Raw genomic sequence first — 19829 nt, forward strand, 5'->3', positions numbered from 1 at the left:
GAGACAGTTGAAACGACTAAAAAAATGTGACCATCTCGCTTGGCGGTTGTTCAATCTCCTGGCTGAGCGGATGTGGAGCAGGTTGCTATGGTCAGTCAGGATCTGGAACTGATGCTTGGCTCCTTCTAGCCAGTGCCTCCATCCCGCCAAGGCCTCGTGGACCGCCAGTATCTCCCTATTTCCTGCATCGTAGTTCCGCTCAGCCGGAGAGAGTCGCCTGGAAAAGAAGGCACAGGGGTGAACTAGATTGTCCGTCCTGGAGCGTTGCGAAAGCACAGCACCGATCCCCAAGTCCGATGCATTCACCTCCACAAAGAAGGCACAGTCCAAGTCCGGGTGGATGAGGACAGGAGCGCAGATGAAGCTCTCAGTGAGTCCCTCGAAGGCATTACTGGCCTCTTGAGTCCACAGGAAGGGAGTAATAGTTGAGGTGAGGGAACGTGATGGTGCAGCTACCTTGCTGAAATCACGGATAAAACGACGCGGTAGAAGCCAGCGAATCCCAGGAACCTCCTTAGTTCAGTCCTGGTGGAGGGCTGTGGCCAAGCCAATACTGCCTCGACCTTCTTGGGGTCAGCCCTGATGTAGCGTCTCTCGACCACAAATCCCAAAAATCTCACGGAAGGTGCGTGGAACTCACACTTTTCAGCTTTGATGAACAGCCGATTCTCCAGCAGGCGCTGCAGGACGAGATGGATGTGCTGTTGGTGCTCCTGCAGGCTACGAGAGTAGATCAAAATATCATCAAGATACACAACCACAAAGTGATCCAGCATGTCCTTAAGGATGTGGATGACTAGAGCCCTGAAGACAGCTTGGGCATTGGTGAGTCCGAAGGGTATTACTTTGTACTCGTAATGCCCTAAATGAGTGTTGAAGACCGTCTTCCACTCATCACCCTCCTTGAGCCACACCAAGTGATAGGCGTTCCTCAAGTCCAGTTTCGTGAAGATAGTAGCAGGGGCAAGAGGCTACTTGAGGGTACTTGTTCTTGACTGTTATGTTGTTCAAATGCCGGTAGTCGATACACAGTCTTAATTAGCCGTCCTTCTTGCTTGCAAAAAAGACTGCAGCAGCCAACGGAGACTTGGAAGGTGTGATTATTCCAGAAGCCAGGGACTCAGTGATGTAGGTCTTCATGGCTTCCTTCTCAGGGAGTGACAGGTTGTACAAGTGGCTCGACGGCAGGGTAGCGTTGGGCAGCAGTTCGATTGCGCAGTCATGGGGCCTGTGAGGTGGCAGGGATAGTGCGCGTTCCTTGCTAAAGACAGCGGCGAGATCGTGGTAGATGGCAGGTATCTGGGCTAAATCAGCTTGCTGAATAATGGGTCTGGGTTTGCTGATCGGGAGAGACAGTGGCCTAGGAGATGTGTGGGTCGTGCTGCCGGAGCCATGGTCTCCCGAGGACTAGAGGGGCGACGGGAGCGTCCAGCACCCAAAAACTGATGGTTTCCACGTGGTTACCCGAGAGGGCCAGCGATAGGGGCTCCGTGCGGTCTTTTATGGGCCCCAAAGGGCGTCCATCCAGGGCTTGCGCAGGAAGAACAGTGTCCAAGGGAACAAGTGGAATTCCAGCTTGCTGGGAAAACTCGTAATCGAGGAGACTCTCGTCTGCTGCGGAGTCCAAGTAGGCAACCACTCGCACGGTTCTGGCGTTCCATGACAGTGTGGCAGGGAACAGCATACCTGGATCCCTCCTCTTCTGGGGAAAAGACATATGGCTCACCAGGACCCCCTTTGCAGGTGAGCCTGATCCTTTTGGCCTCGACGGGCAGTCGCGGATGATGTGCCGTGCCAGGCCACAGTAGAGGTAAAGACACTGCCTATATCGTCTCTCTCTCCTCGGTCACTAAGCGCGTTCTTCCCAACTGCATGGGCTCAGTGGTCGTCATAGGTGCGGGTGGAGGTATCGGTTGGACGAAAGACATCAGGTAGGTAGGTCGGAGCTGGACTGCGGAAGTGAAGCTAGCGACACCATGCGCTCTCTGCACTGCTTGTTCCGCAAGTCTCTGGTCAAATAGAAGCGCGAGATCGATGAGGGCTCGGCAGGAGGTGGGTCTGTCCCTCAGCAGGCCATCCTTGACTTGTTCCGTCAGACCTCGTCAGAACGCGCTCTGGAGAGCCCTGTCGTCCCATCCACTGTCTGCCCCAAGGGCGCGGAACTCGAGGGTGTAGGCTTCCACCGAGCGGGAGCCTTGCTGGATGGTGTGCAGACGACCAGCCGAGTCCCCCCCATCAACAGGGTGATCGAACACCGTCCGTAACTCGGCCCGGAAGGCAGCGTAGTCGGTGCCCAGGCCAACAGTCTTGTCCACGGCCGGGGTGGCCCACTTGAGTACCTGCCCCGTCAGCAAAGAAAAAATTAAGGCTATCTTTTCCCCGTCTGAAGAATAGCGCAAGGGTTGGTGCTTAAATATGAGGTCATACTGGACCAAAAACCCTCTACAAAGTTTAAAGTCTCCCTCAAAGGGTCTCAGGCTTTCAATCTTGGGTTCCCGGACCTGAGTGGTGATCCAAGGTCTAGCCGCTGGGGTGGCACTAGAGCTAGCCACGGGTTCCGGAGCCTGACTCGGGCTAAGGTTGTCTAGCCTAGCGAAAGCGCCCTCTAGCTTGTTTTCCAAGTGTAAAAACCGAGCCTGGTGTTCCTGAAGGACCGCTTGCATGGTCGCGAGATCAGGTGTCCTGGGGGGTCGGGACAGAGGTGCAGACTGGGTCTGCCTGTGTCGTCTGGTTCCGACATATTTGGCCGGAACGTACTGTTAAGTACGACGCGAAGAGAGATGACACAACGGCAGGGATCAGTTCAATAGGTTTATATGAAACCGATGATGATGTGTTGGGGTGTGTATGTTCTTATACGTGAATTGTGCAAGACGATGTGTAGAATTAACAATGTAAATGTTACCAGAGTTTGTTGTAAGTGTGTGTTGGATGAATCCTTCGTCAGAACAGAGGGGCAAGGCGAGAAGATAGTCCGTAGGCAAGCGAGAGGTCAGGGGCTGGAAAGAGGCGACGAGGTCCGTGTCCAAGCAGGGGTCGAGGATCGAGGGAGGCAGTCCAGAATCCAGTGGGAAGTCAAGGCACACAGCTCGATCACGGGAAACAGAGGGAACACTGCGGGGAACACAGAGGACATAAGACACGGGCACAGGGAAAGCACAGAGAGAGCAAGTACGCAGAGGGAAGCAAGAGACGGGGTTCTTACCACGGAGAGTGAACTACGTTCCGGCACTGGATCTTCGGGTCCGCTGGCCTTTATTCCTTCTGCCCTCATCAGACCGAGGCGCGTTGATTGCTGACTGCCTGCAGCCGTGCAGGCGTGTGGCCGCGATGTGGGAAGAGGAAGCAAGGGCGTGTCCCGGCGTGCTTCTAGCGGATGTGCCGGCTGCGCTTGCAGCAGATGACATGCGGGATTGCGCATGCGCCGTGACAGAAATAACTGAAAACATGTTTTGTATTCTAGTTTCTTCAAAATAGCCACCCTTTGCTCTGATTAGTGCTTTGCACACTCTTGACGATTTCTTGGCTTAGGCCAGGATGATTACAAAAATAAATACTTAAGTGCTAAAATGAATACATTTTTACAAATGTATTATATATATATATATATATATATATATATATATATATATATATATATATATATATATATATATATATATATATATATATATATATATATATCAATCAATGCCAATCAATGTTTATTTATATAGCCCTAAATCACAAGTGTCTCAAAGGGCTGTACAAGCCACAACGACATCCTCGGTACAGAGCCCACATACGGGCAAGGAAAAACTCACCCCAGTGGGACGTCGGTGAATGACTATGAGAAACCTTGGAGAGGACCGCATATGTGGGTAACCCCCCCCCCCCCCCCCCCCTCTAGGGGAGACCGAAAGCAATGGATGTCGAGTGGGTCTGACATAACATTGTGAAAGTCCAGTCCACAGTGGATCCAACAGGAAACCATCCCGAGCGGAGACGGGTCAGCAGCGCAGAGATGTCCCTAACCGATGCACAGGCTAGTGGTCCACCCGGGGTCCCGACTCTGGACAGCCAGCACTTCATCCATGGCCACCGGACCTATGCAACTCCCCCTCGCAAGGGACAGGGGAGAAGAGGAGAGAAGAAAAGAAACGGCAGATAAACTGGTCTAAAAAAGGGGGGTCTATTTAAAGGCTAGATTATACAAATGAGTTTTAAGATGGGACTTAAATGCTTCTACTGAGGTAGCATCTCTAACTGTTACCGGGAGGGCATTCCAGAGTACTGGAGCCCGAATAGAAAACGCTCTATAGCCCGCAGACTTTTTTTTGGCTCTGGGAATCACTAATAAGCCGGAGTTCTTTGAACGCAGATTTCTTGTCGGGACATATGGTACAATACAATCGGCGAGATAGGCTGGAGCTAAACCGTGTAGTATTTTATACGTAAGTAGTAAAACCTTAAAGTCGCATCTTAAGTGCACAGGAAGCCAGTGCAGGTGAGCCAGTATAGGCGTAATATGATCAAACTTTCTTGTTTTTGTCAAAAGCCTTGCAGCCGCATTTTGTACCAACTGTAATCTTTTAATGCTAGACATAGGGAGACCCGAAAATAATAAGTTACAGTAATCGAGACGAGACGTAACGAACGCATGAATAATGATCTCAGCGTCGCTAGTGGACAAGATGGAACGAATTTTAGCGATATTACGGAGATGAAAGAAGGCCGTTTTAGTAACACTCTTAATGTGTGACTCAAACGAGAGAGTTGGGTCGAAGATAATACCCAGATTCTTTACAGAGTCGCCTTGTGTAATTGTTTGGTTGTCAAATGTTAAGGTGGTATTATTAAATAGATGTTGGTGCCTAGCAGGACCGATAATCAGCATTTCCGTTTTCTTAGCATTGAGTTGCAAAAAGTTAGCGGACATCCATTGTTCAATTTCATTAAGACACGCCTCCAGCTGACTACAATCCGGCGTGTTGGTCATATATACACATACACACACACACACACACACATATATATATATATATATATATATATATATATATATATATATATATATATATATATATATATATATATATATATATATATATATATATATATACTTTTTAAATACACCAATGGTGCAACTGGACACATCCTCAGTGATGTAACCTAGGATCACAGGGGGTTTCGGGTCTTTCAACAATCAGACCCCCTCCCCTAGGCGACCCAGCTAGGGTTGATCAGGCCCCAGCCTGTGTCCAGGTAGCGCTACTGCCCTACATGCCACGCCTCTCCCCTCCTGATCCACAGCCACCATGATGCCACTTCTGCTGCATCTGTGGCTAACTTCATGGCCCTTCGCTGGCTGGCCCCTGTGATGCCAAGCATTCTGTAGGCCCTGCAGAGGGATTTGCCCACAAACCCTCGACATCCCACTTCAACGGGCCGGCACATCGCTCGCCACCCATTGCTCCGACACTCCTCCACAAACTGAGAGTACTTTGCGGTCTTCCTCTCATTGGCCTCCTCCATACGGTCCTCCCAAGGCACTGTGAGCACCAGGATGATTACTTGCTTGGAGGCCACTGAGGTAAGCACAATATCTGGCCATATATATATATATATATATATGTGTGTGTGTGTGTGTGTGTGTGTGTGTGTGTGTGTGTGTGTATATATATATATATATATATATATATATATATATATATATATATATATATATATATATATATATATATATATATATATATATATATATATATGTGTGTGTGTCTGAATGTGTGTTTCCTAAATAAACTGTCAATAACATTTAAGTACAAATAAAGATACAGCTTCACCGCTTTAGTCACATTTTTGTGCTAAAGACACTTCTCTATGACTTCAGCTGCAGACTTCTGATTGTGTAATTTTGTCATTACTGCCACATGTGGTGGAAACGTGTATTACAACTGAGTACTACTGTAGTCCATACAGACCACAGCTGTGAAGAGAGATTTGTTTTCATCAATGGTTAAGAAAATCTGGTCTACATAACATTAGTTGCAAGTTAAATACAGCATCATTCTGTAAATGGTTATTGTTTAACAACAAAATATTTTAGTTACCTATTTGGTAAACTTTTTTTAATTTTGTAATTTTATATAATTTTATTATTTTTATTTTTTTCCCATGATGGCACCGCTGTAGTGGCAGCTGTTGGCAGAAGCTCTGTGCTCTTGTATCATCCTTTTGTGTTCCTGATGTTTCCCTCTTGTTTTTATGTGGGGTTTTTTGGGGGGCTTTTGTTTCGGGACCCTTTCGGACTGTGTGACAAGGGGTGAGTTCTGCAGTGCTTTTTTGTGAACTTCTGGATCTGCCTCCCGGGTGCCTTTTGACCATGCAGAACAGCTTCTGGGTCTCTGCCACACCAGAGTCCGTTTGGAGAGACTGGAGAAGATGCGGATGAAGAGACAGGGCTGCGGAGCCGGCGCTAAGCCCCAGGACGGACAAGCTTCACAGTGTCTTGGCTGAATGAGCAGGTATCGGTCACCTCGGTCTCCTTAGACGCATCATCGCTCATCCATGCGGACTGGACACTGGCTGAGAGTTAGTGGGTGGCCGAGGGTGGAGACGGCTCTCTTGGTTGCTTTGTTGGGTCTTCTTCTGTCTCTGGCCATGCTCCCCCCACCCCAGCAAATGATGGCGTGGAACACCGCAGAGGCCACCACTGTGTATGTTTTTTTTTTAAACTTTTGTGGCTGTGTGTAGAAGTGGCTGGTTGCATCAGCTCTGCTCTTTTAATGTCCTTTGTGTTCTTTGATGTTTCCCTCTTACACACATGTTTATGTGTGCTATGGCTATGAGGGGTTTTCCCCCCTTGGCCTCAGTCTAGGCCCCCTCTCCAGGGGCAAAGGCTTAGACTGAATGTTTTTTCTTCTCACAACCCCCACCCCCTCCCCAGCGTTAACCTGTTTCTCACCCTTTTTTTAAGGGGCGCCGGAAGTTGGCAGACCCGTCAGCGATCCTGTTCTGTCTCCCTGTAATGTTTGTCTGCTCTTGAATGGGATTGTGCTGAAAATCTTATTTTCCCCTCAGGGATTATTAAAGTATTTCTGATTCTGATTCTGATTTTGAAACTTGATATCATGCAAACTACAATCGCAATAATAAATATGTTAAATGTAGAATTCACATCTGAGCATTTTTGTAAACGTTTACATAATTTTTTTTACAAGTATGTACATTTGTAAGAAGGAAGAAAATCACTTGCTTGTAACAATATATTGTGTTATGTTTTCTATAAAGTTGGCACTCATGTAAAAGTAGATGCATTCCTCAAACTGTGGTACGTGTACCACTAGTCAGAGCCGTGTATAGAAAGAGTATGGCCAACTCAACTTGCTCTATAACGACAAAGGGATTTCTTATCTCTTGACTCACAGTATTTCTCCATCGTGCTACAGTTGGTGCCATGTTATTTTCCACTGAATAACTAGGAAATATTACATGTAGCGCTATTGTGAGCAACGCAACCTACTCAGTGGCCTAGTGGTTAGCGTGTCCGCCCTGAGATCGGTAGGCTGTGAGTTCAAACCCCGGCCGAGTCATACCAAAGACTATAAAAAATGGGACCCATTACCTCCCTGCTTGGCACTCTGCATCAAGGGTTGGAATTGGGGGTTAAATCACCAAAAATGATTCCTCGGCGTGTACACTGCTGCTGCTCACCGCTCCCCTCACCTCCCAGGGGGTGATGAAGGGTGATGGGTCAAATGCAGAGAATAATTTTGCCACACCTAGTGTGTGTGTGACAATCATTGGTAACTTACTTTAACTTTTACTTTAGCCAGCAATCTGCAGCCCTCTATATTCAAACAGTGTTGCTGTTCAAACTGTGTGTAATGTTGCAGTGGCCAAAAATATGAAACATACTTATTATATACAACCTCTGCCTTGTTTTAATGAATACGGCGTGGCGAAGTTGGTAGAGTGGCCGTGCCAGCAATCGGAGGGTTGCTGGTTACTGGGGTTCAATCCCCACCTTCTACCATCCTAGTCACGTCCGTTGTGTCCTTTGGCAAGGCACTTCACCCTTGCTCCTGATGGCTGCTGGTTAGTGCCTTGCATGGCAGCTCCCGCCATCAGTGTGTAAATGTGTGTGTGAATGGGTGAATGTGGAAATACTGTCAAAGCGATTTGAGTACCTTGAAGGTTGAAAAGCGCTATACAAGTATAACCCATTTATCATTATTTATAATACTTAGGCTTACTGCGCCACTGTATTTTAATGTTGGTCATTATGGTGGTACTTGGAGAGCCAAGTGTTTTCAGAAGTGGTTTAAAACCACTGAATTAGAGGATGTCTGATGTTAGGATACGATGTGGTGATCTACGACCACGCTTTTGTAGTCAATGTAAATGTTTGACACCAACATTAACGTTCAGTCATGTCATAATCACGTTAAATTGTCGACAAAGTTCTTAACTTTTTTTAAATTATTATATTTTATTTTTTTGGAATTTTATAAACCTTTATTTATAAATTGCAACATTTACAAACAATTGAGAAATTATAATCAAAATAAGACAAGTACAAAAACAGTACCAAATTAAATACAACAAACTTTTTTTTAATTTGTATTTATTTTTTTATAAACCTTTATTTATAAATTTCAATATTTACAAACAGTTGAAAATAATGATCAAAGTAAATACAAAAACAAACGGACTTAACTTTTCATCATGTGAAACAACACCCTTCCGTCCTGCTGCTTGACCCGCCCCAATGACTACAGACGCCTTCAGGGTCTCCCGGAAATTCTTTCAATGTTTATTTTAAAGCGCGCAAGTAATGTTGGCACACAGTTTAATGAAATCTGATCGTGTGTAGTTCCAATTTACACAGCGTTACGTTAGGAATTGTCTGACCCGTAACACAATTGTACGATGGCAAACACGGATCCGAATCAAACCTTGGCGGTGATGTTACAATGCACGAGGGAACGTGAATGCATCGTTGTACCGTTTTTAGAAGGCAACCATCAACACGAGCAGCAGCTCCTACTTTAGTATTTGGTGAGTTATAAATAATCCAAATGTTGTGTTTTTGGTTCTACGTCATGCTTTTTAATCTACTTCATCGCCGAGAACAATGTTTTGAGCGGAACGTAACTTGTTTTCGCATCTTGAAAAGGCTGCAACTGACGAAGGGGTTCACGTCGTCGTCTTCAACTTTTCCGTTATCATTTACGATTATCGTCATCATCATCGATACAGTCAAACTTCTTATCGGTTATTATTGTACCTGGAATTTAACTGAAATATCTGTCGGTTAAAAGCCAACTACGGATGACTGATGACGACAATCGATTACGAAATTATTATTTCGTCTATTTGTTGGTAGGAAAACAGCAGTGGTTTCTAAATTGCAATGCAGAGGCGATTTTAGGCCCGCATCGAGTTTGTTGTTGGCCCTTGGTGTGTTAATATCAAATTAACAGTTATGGTTAAAAAAATAATGTATGTATGTGTCTAAAATTATTTTTAAAAATATCATTAATTTGATAAAACTATTATGTGTGGGATCTGAGCCGAGGATGTCGTTGTGGCTTGTGCAGCCCTTTGAGACACTTGTGATTTAGGGCTATATAAATAAACTTTGATTGATTGCTTGATTGATTGTTTAATCAGACAGGTCTTGTCAAGACGATTTCAGTGATATAAGTGTCATTTTCTTGTGGATCGGTTCAGCACCTCCCAAGTCCGAGTCCATGGTTCTCTCCCGGGAAAGGGTGGAGTGCCATCTCCGAGTTGGGGAGGAGATCTTGCCCCATGTGGAGGAGTTCAAGTACCTCGGTCTCCTGTTCACGAGTGAGGGAAGAGTACGTGGATCGTGAGATCGACAGGCGGATTGGTACGGCGTCTTCAGTAATGCGGACGCTGTATCGATCCGTTGTGGTGAAGAAGGAGCTGAGCCGGAAAGCAAAGCTCTGAATTTACCAGTCGATTTACGTTCCCATCCTCACTTATGGTCATGAGCTTTGGGTTATGACCGAAGGACAAGAACTTGGGTACAAGCGGCCGAAATGAGTTTCCTCCGCCGGGTGACGGGGCTCTCCCTTAGAGATAGGGTGAGAAGTAAAGCCGTAGCTCCTCCATGTCGAGAGGAGCCAGATGAGGTGGTTCGGGCATCTGGTCAGGATGCCACAGAACGCCTTCCGAGGGAGGTGTTTAGGGCACGTCCGACCGGCTGGAGACCACGGGGAAGACCCAGGACACGTTGGGAAGACTATGTCTCTCGGCTGGCCTGGGAACGCCACGGGATCCCCCGGGAGGAGCTAGACGAAATGGCTGGGGAGAGGGAAGTCTGGGCTTCCCTGCTTAGGCTGCTGCCCCTGCGACCCGACCTCGGATAAGCGGAAGAAAATCGATGGATGAAATATTAAGAAAGTTATACATTTTTTTACCCAATGGAAATACACTAATATATGGTCAACCTCTTCAATACAAAGTCCAAACATCCATCCATCCATTTTCTACCGCTTGTCCCTTTCGGGGTCGCGGTGGTGCTGGAGCCTATCTCTGCTGCATTCGGGCGGAAGTCGATGGGGCTCAATATTTTAGGTGTGACCTTTTTGTTAAAAATGTCTTAACTTTCTAAATATTTACCCCATTTAAAAAGGTTAAAGCTATTTAAACAAAGCAAACAAAAAAAAAGGTTTCACAGCTCAGGTATATTTTTAATTGATCAAATTAAAATGTAGCAAGTGACGGTAAATCTAAGTAAACATGATTGGTCTGACTCGACTTGTGACGTGAGTCATATCACAGCGACAAGGAAGAGGAAGTCGGCGAGTCCAAAAAATCAGTGTGTGAATCTATCAATTTGAAATATGTTTGGCAGACTCACAGATACTTAAAAAAACGTTCCAATGAAGTTTTTACTCACTATAGATTTGTTGCAGGGAAGTTTTATCGAGTGTTAATGTGTTACATTTTGTCAGAGCTTTGTGGCGCGAGTACTTGTCCAATCTGAAAGTTTCAATGCTCTGAATAAACTAGGATACGTGTTTGACTTCATGAGTATAGTGGTGACGAAAACAATGCGCACGCAGTTGAACTCTCAAAACAGCGGTCCGGTCGCTACTCAGGATGGTGGATTCAAGAATGAAACGCTCTAAGTGACCAGCAGATAATACACATGCACCTATTTAATGAATTTATTATCAATTAAATTTTTTATTCAATATTACTCTAATGTTTTTATTTACCTATAACACAAAGCGTAGATGTTGATGTTTTGTTTAAATATCTTAGCACAGAGGTTTTCAATAGGTGGTCTGCGAAGGCCCATGACATTTTTGGTTGACTATAATTTTTTTTTTAATACATTTAAATGAATGTATATTAGGGCTATCAAATTATTATTTTTTTCAATCAGATCAATCACATTTTGATATTTGGATTAATCATGATTAATCATAGGTGATCACTCGCTTGCATAATTGAAGTTAGCTCAAGAAAAGATCCCAATATGTGTACACAAATGCAATTCTTGAATGCATGTCATTTATTTGCACACAACTTGGTGACAGTTGTATCTAAAGTTCTTTCAGGCTGTATTTTGGAGTAAAATTTCCCAGCGAGCACACCAATTGTTGTTTCCTCACTTATTTTTATACTGACGTTGACATTGATGTGTTCACTGATCATATAGTTGTTAAAGTTAAGTAAAGAGCTTGTATGGTTCAAAATAATGAGGCACTTGAAGAAAAATGAGCTGCATGGTCGAGTCACCAGAAGAAAGCCATCACTCCAAATTACTTTGTTCCAGAAGTTTTGAGGCTCGTCTCTGTGCTGTATGGCGTAATGTAAGCGGGATACTTTGTGACATTTGCGCAGAAATGGCTTTCTTCTGGCGACTCAACCATGCAGCCCATTTTTCTTCAAGTGCCTCCTTATTGTGCATCTTGAAACAGCCACACCACAATTTTTCAGAGAGTCCTGTATTTCAGCTGAGGTTATTTGTGGATTTTTCTTTGCATCTCGAACAATTTTCCTGACAGTTGTGGCTGAAATCTTTGCTGGTCTACCTGAATCCCTAACTTTCCACTTCTTAATCAGTGTTTGAACACTGCTTATTGGCATTCTCAATTCCTTGGATAGCTTTTTATACCCCTTTCCTGTTTTATGCAGTTCAATTACCTTTTCTCGCAGATAATTTGACAATTATTTTGCCTTCCCCATGACTCAGAATCCAGAAACATCTGTGCAGCACTGGATGAAAGATGCAATGGTCTGTATAGAAGCCCAGAAACTCACTGACCTTTTATATACACACATTAATTACAAACACACATGTCACAGGTGAGGATTGGAACCTTGATTAGCCATTCAAACCTGTTTGTGTCAACTTGTGTGCATGTTATCAGATCAAAGTCACTGGGGTATGTAAACTTTTGATCAGGGTCATTTGGGTACTTTCTTTTGTCATTTTGATTTAAAAAGAGTAAACACAGTGGTTTGCCAATAAATAGCTTCACACAACCATTAAGCATGAGTGGAAGAAAGGTTTTTGTGTTATCATTCATATTCTCTGAAGAATGGCCAAGAAATCATAAATTCTCCCAGGGTATGTAAATGTATGAGCACGACTATATATATATATATATATATATATATATATATATATATATATATATATATATATATATATATATATATATATATATATATATATATATATATATATATATATATATATATATATATATATATATATACACAGTGTATACATACATATATACATATACATATATACATACATATATACATGTATGTTTATGTGTGTGTATATATATACGTGTATATATGTATGTGTGTGTGTGTGTGTATACATATACACGTATATATGTGTATGTATGTATGTATGTATCCACCACACTTTAGTGTAGTTTGCAGTGACATGGCCACCCTACTCACAGTACCAAATAATTGTATCATTATATTCATGTTATCTTTTAAGATAACTAGCGATTAGCGTTCAAATTGCCAGGTAGCGAATACTGTGCTAGTTGCCAGCTAACTATTAGCGGCACTATTCTGTATTATTTCAAAACTTAGCATTGTACAATAACAAGGTACCTTTAAAGGCCTACTGAAATGAATTTTTTTTATTCAAACGGGGATAGCAGATCTATTCTATGTGTCATACTTGATCATTTCGCGATATTGCCATATTTTTGCTGAAAGGATTTAGTATAGAACAACGACGATAAAGATCGCAACTTTTGGTATCTGATAAAAAAAGGCTTGCCCCTACCGGAAGTAGCGTGACGTAGTCAATTGAACATATACGCAAAGTTCCCTATTGTTTACAATGATGGCCGCATGAAGTGAGAGAGATTCGGACCGATAAAGCGACGATTTCCCCATTAATTTGAGCGAGGATGAAATATTTTTAAATGAGGAAAGTGCAAGTGAAGGACTAGTGGGGAGTGGAAGATGCTGTGAGAGCCGGGGGTGACCTGATATTCAGCTGGAAATGACTACAACAATAAACACAAGACATATATATACTCTATTAGCCACAACACAACCAGGCTTATATTTATGCCACAAATTAATCCCGCATAAAAACACCTAGGTGTTTGTTATGCTAGCTCCTAGCTACTAGCTCGAGCTAGTTATAGCTCGAGCGGGTAATATGGACGGGATCCTGTATATATAACCCGCCAATACAATTCAAACACCTGCACAACACACACACTCACTCAGCCCAAACAACCGTTCACCTAACCCAAGGTTCATAAAGCTTATATATTCAATCAAAGTTACGTACATGACACGCACGTACTGGCAAGCAATCAAATGTTTGGAAGCGCGCGGGTGGGACCTGCTATTCAGCTGGGAATGACTACAACAGTAAATAAACACAAGACATATATATACTCTATTAGCCACAACGCAACCAGGCTTATATTTAATATGCCACAAATTAATCCCGCATAAAAACACCTAGGTGTTTGTTATGCTAGCTCCTAGCTCCTAGCTACTAGCTACTAGCTCGAGCTAGTTATAGCTCGAGCGGGTAATATGGACGGGATCCCGTATATATAACCCGCCAATACAATTCAAACACCTGCATAACACACACACACACTCACTCAGCCCAAACAACCGTTCACCTAACCCAAGGTTCATAAAGCTTATATATTTAATCAAAGTTACGTACATGACACGCACGTACGGGCAAGCAATCAAATGTTTGGAAGCGCGCGGGTGGGACCTGATATTCAGCTGGGAATGACTACAACAATAAATAAACACAAGACATATATATACTCTATTAGCCACAACACAACCAGGCTTATATTTATTATGCCACAAATTAATCCTAATGCTAGCTCCTAGCTCCTAGCTACTAGCTCGAGCTAGTTATAGCAAGCGATCAAATGTTTGGAAGCGCAGCTGTGTACTCACGTTATCGCAACTGTGTATCCAACTCAAAGTCCTCCTGGTAAGAGTCTCTGTTGTCCGAGTTCTTCCATCTTGACTGCATCTTTCGGGAATGTAAACAAAGAAGCGCCGGCTGTGTACGTGTTGTTGCTGACTTCCCTCGCAAAATAGACACTTCGCACCGACAACTTTCTTCTTTGCTTGCTCAGCTTCTTTCTCCATAATGCAATGAACAAATTGCAACAGATTCACCAACACAGATGTCCAGAATACTGTGGAATAATGAGATGAAAACAGAGCTATTTCGTATTGACTTCAATGGTGTCCGAATACTTCCGTTTCAATGATTGACGTCACGCGCATACGTCAACCCTCAGAGGCGTTTCGAACCGGAAGTTTAGCGGGAAATTTAAAATTGCACTTTATAAGTTAACCCGGCCGTTTTGGCATGTGTTGCAATGTTAAGATTTCATCATTGATATATAAACTATCAGACTGCGTGGTCGGTAGTAGTGGCTTTCAGCAGGCCTTTAAGACCAGTTGAATTTAAAACACAATTTTATACAGCACACACAGTATAAGTGTCAGGAGCAGGATGCGTTGCTTGCAACGGGACCCCAGGATCCAGTGAACATCTGGTGGAATGTACACTACCGTTCAAAAGTTTGGGGTCACCCAAACAATTTTGTGGAATAGCCTTCATTTCTAAGAACAAGAATAGACTGTCGAGTTTCAGATGAAAGTTCTCTTTTTCTGGCCATTTTGAGCGTTTAATTGACCCAACAAATGTGATGCTCCAGAAACTCAATCTGCTCAAAGGAAGGTCAGTTTTGTAGCTTCTGTAACGAGCTAAACTGTTTTCAGATGTGTGAACATGATTGCACAAGGGTTTTCTAATCATCAATTAGCCTTCTGAGCCAATGAGCAAACACATTGTACCATTAGAACACTGGAGTGATATTTGCTGAAAATGGGCCTCTATACACCTATGTAGATATTGCACCAAAAACCAGACATTTGCTGCTAGAATTGTCATTTACCACATTAGCAATGTATAGAGTGTATTTCTTTAAAGTTAAGACTAGTTTAAAGTTATCTTCATGGAAAAGTACAGTGCTTTTCCTTAAAAAATAAGGACATTTCAATGTGACCCCAAACTTTTGAACGGTAGTGTAGGTAAAGATGTAATTTAATATACAAACATAAACCAGTGCTGCTGGTAAGTATACACAATACGTAAAGCAACGCTTACTGAAAACCACTACAAAGACCAAGCAAGTGCTGTACACAGGACAGGGCTGGCCTAGAGGGAAAAACTGTTTGGCAACCAGGAACATGTGTGTCTTGGCTTACTTTGTGTATATTGACCTATATTTTTTTTTACAAATGTTAATTTACAAATGTATCAAATTTCCCCTTAATCCCTCCACTTGCTTGGTGAAATATGTTCCCTCCATGTATGTTCCAACCAATAATTAACTATTATACATAAGTAAATATGCTAGGGTTTGGTATTAACCTAAACAATAAAGGCAGGATGCGGCAAACATTGTACGACATGTCAGGGACCTCTCTGATGTTTGCCCATGTGATGATAAGTTAAAGATTAAGTTCCAGTAAAAAAAGAACCTTAGTCATCAGTCTTTATCATACATAATTCAGTGTGGAAAATGAGCGTGTTGAAAACAAAGCACACTCCTAACTTTAGAAGTCAACAAGACAAGTTATGTTGATTGCATTTGGTAGTTCTAAGTTAGATTGGGTGAGTTTTCCAACCAAAGCCCCTGATCATAACTTTACAGTAGAAAAACCTGTGTAAAATACTACTTTGTGTTTTTTTTCCAGTAACATTAAATCAACTTGTGATTCTACAAATTTGTTATCAAAGTGTTACTTGTAACCCTAACTAAGAAAAAACACAGGATGTCAAATACTGTATTGATGTTTTACATGTTTTATACCACACACTCTTAAAGGGAGACACTAAGTGGCAGTAAAAGTACTTATGGCACTTTTTAAATTCATTATAACTAAGAATAGTAATAGTTCATTATAATTACATAAATAAATACCACCAAATGGTTACCTATTGTCTGTGGTCTGCTCTTTGGGTTTGTAGGCACTGTAGTCCAAAAATCTTGAGATTCAAATGCGTTAAAATAAAATTGCGGTTACTGACAAACAATGCTATAAAATGTCAGTCATGGCTATTGATTAGACTGCTAACCCATGTAAGATTTTATATCTTGAGCTGAATAGCTTGTCCCTAAAGACAACAGGGACAATAACAGTAGTCCCTGCTGAACATCTCTCAGATCACAGAACCCTAACAACGACGAACAGACACAATCTCAGATTAGTGCTCAATGGTGTCTAATGATTAACATAAGCACAGCCATTATATAAGTAATATTTGTAATATGTGCCGACATTACAGCGGACATCATGTACAAAAAGAACTCATATGTTGACTCATCCATCTTTAGTTACGTCAGTCCTTCTCAAAGGGGGGGGCGCGGTGCAATGCCAGGGGGGCATATGTGACCTCGGGGTTCATGCTTTTTTTGCCGTACCAGCACACGAGGAAGCATATGTAGCACTTGGCTTCACTGTAACCACGGTGGGAGACGAGGAAAGACCTGTGTGTTGTTTCCTGTAATGTTAATATATATAGACAAATTATACAATTTATAGTCACGATGGAGAGTTTGGGGGGGACGCAAAATATTTTCATCTTCCTGGGTGGGCGTAACAGAAAATATTTGAGAAGTACTGAGTCAACGAATATTGCCGTTTATGGGCCAAACTATATTGGGATATGAGTTTTGATCCATATCGCCCAGCCCTACACTCGTGTTAGCAACAGTGCCAGCACAGTTTAGGGATGTTCTCTGTGTTTAATTGAGCGTTAACAGTAGGCCTTATGATGGCATTGTGTTAATATGTATGTACTTGGGTACCTTGTTTGAGTGTTAATAATGAAATTGTAATATTTAAAACATTTCATATTGCTACAAAAAATGTTCTCCATCCATCCATCCATCCATCCATTTTCTACCGCTTATTCCCTTCGGGTCGCTACAATCAGGCGGAAGGCGGGGTACACCCTGGACAAGTCGCCACCTCATCACAGGGCCAACACAGATAGACAGACAACATTCACACTCACATTCACGCACTCGGGCCAATTTAGTGTTGCCAATCAACCTATCCCCAGGTGCATGTCTTTGGAGGTGGGAGGAAGCCGGAGTACCCGGAGGGAACCCACGCAGTCACGGGGAGAACATGCAAACTCCACACAGAAAGATCCCGAGCCCGGGATTGAACTCAGGACTACTCAGGACCTTTGTATTGTGAGGCAGATGCACTAACCCCTCTTCCACCGTGCTACCCAAAAAAATGTTCTGTGCTACAAAAATAATTATTTGCTACAATTTTTTTTATTTAGTAGCATTGGTGCTACTAGCTAAAACGCTATGCGTACTGCACTGCAACTTTTGAGGGTCTTCATAACAAAGGGCGTGAATACTTGATAATGCACATGCCAGTTTTCAATTTTTTTTATGTTATGTTATGTTATTTTTCATTTAACTTTACCAACTGAAACTTTTTCCATCACATAAAATTCTGATTTGAAAACATTTAAACTGCAGGTTGTCATGTAACAAAATAGGTAAAAACCAAGGGGTGAATGCTTTTGCAAGACACTGTATATAAAAGATATGCTTTGAATACTCATACTTTGAGATATTATGTTAGAAAATAGAAAATACATTTCCTTCGGGCGACCATGTCTGGCGATGTATCCACATCTAAGTGGACCATTAAAGACCGTGGCAATTATTTCACATCATTGGATCCTTTAGGGAGATGCACTAAGGGAATGAAAAGTGAGTGGGAGAGGAAGGATCCTGAAATAAATGAGCCATTATTGTACCTCCTGTTTGAAAATTGTTTGATTTGCCTCTTCCAGAAAATGGTCCATTAAGGTTGGTGGAGGCCAGCAATGAGTCAAAACTGTCCCTGCCTGTGGACCGAGGTTCCCCAGGCCAGCACTGCCCCATGTGACCGCTGCAAGCATGCCTGCTGTGCCTACGATGGCTATGTCTATATCCTGGGAGGAAGAGACAACAGCACTCTACGGGATTTCTGGAGGTACAGTGTTGGTAAGACATGGAACTGATTTATTTAGCGGTTTGTTAAAAGGAAAATTTCACTTTTTTGTGGGATTTTTCCCATCATCCACAATCCCAATGTGAGACAAGAACACACGTCTTTTCGCCTTTTCTGTGTGTTGTAAATAGTGATAAAACAGCTCCCAAGAAGCGGCTAACAATGCACGTAATGAAGATTAACCTATTCTACTTATAAAAAACTCTAAAAACATCCCAAAACCCCCAAGAACGTTTTAAATACATGCTATAACAGGCACAATCATGATAATATAATACTTGTCGTTTTAAGTATTACTGGAACTTCTTTCCTGGGTGCACACTACTTCTGTCAACAACAATAACTACTTTGGGACAAATGATGATCCAGAACCTTATCTTTTTGAGCCTGACTATACGGACGATGAGCTACAAGTTTTAGAAGATGGGTGCAAAACAGATCCAGCTATAGTGAAACACTAAACTCTCATGAAGCACTAGTGCTCATTGATGAAAGTTGATTAGATAAAATAAGAACAATAACAAAGCATCAACTTAAAATGTCCACTCATACAGGGATGCTGATGGAAGGGATGGTTTCATCTTTCAGCACAATACTTGTGCTACCCGTTTAGATGGTAAAGTTTGCATAATCCTAGGGTAAACAATGTTTGAGGGAAACGAGCATCTTGCGCGTCTTCCTTGGGCTGTCGTCAAGTTGAGAGCCAACATATCCACTGAGTCTTTTGGCCTGAATACTGAGCTGGTAAATTGTTGAATTTCGAAGTTCAAAACTTTTCCAAACTCAGAAGTGGGACCAACATTGTTCAATCCCTACATAAACTACATTTGTTACAAAGAACTTCAAGTTAGTATAATTTTCATACAATACGACCACATTTTTTTCCAGGAGAGAACACACAGGAGCTAATACAAATACTAACAGAAAAGGACAACAACATTTTTTAATCTTAGTGAAACTAAAATAATGCTATTCGGTAACAGTAAAAGAGAAATACAGATAAACGCAGTGGACATTAACAAGGTAAAATAAATACAATTTCGAGATGTAATGATAGATGTTAAAAACTACTCTAAATCTCACAAAATAAGATGGCAAGAAATACTTTAATAATGAATGAGGCAAAATATGTTCTGGAAAAGAAACCTCATATTCTCTACTGCTCGCTAATATTACCATAACTGAGTTATTGTATATAAATATGGGGAAATAACTACAAAAGTTTGAGGTTATTC

At 42.4% G+C, this 19829-nt stretch overlaps 1 protein-coding gene across 3 annotated transcripts in view; it reads left to right on the plus strand.

The window, feature by feature from the left end:
• Nucleotides 1-8821: 8821 nt before the first annotated feature.
• Nucleotides 8822-19829, plus strand: part of si:dkey-3d4.3 (actin-fragmin kinase) — a 38586-nt gene continuing 27578 nt past the window's right edge. The window contains exons 1-2 of one of the 3 annotated variants that reach the window (XM_062067763.1): nucleotides 8822-9039; nucleotides 18395-18587. In XM_062067763.1, the coding sequence (XP_061923747.1) occupies nucleotides 18428-18587 (160 nt within the window). In that variant the 5' untranslated portion in view covers nucleotides 8822-9039; nucleotides 18395-18427. Of the gene's footprint in view, nucleotides 9040-18394; nucleotides 18588-19829 lie in introns of those variants that run through there. The other 2 variants (XM_062067761.1, XM_062067762.1) reach the window with 2 other exon arrangements.

This window comes from Entelurus aequoreus, linkage group LG13 (assembly GCF_033978785.1).
Source record: "Entelurus aequoreus isolate RoL-2023_Sb linkage group LG13, RoL_Eaeq_v1.1, whole genome shotgun sequence".
In the NCBI taxonomy this organism is placed as follows: Eukaryota; Metazoa; Chordata; class Actinopteri; order Syngnathiformes; family Syngnathidae; genus Entelurus; species Entelurus aequoreus.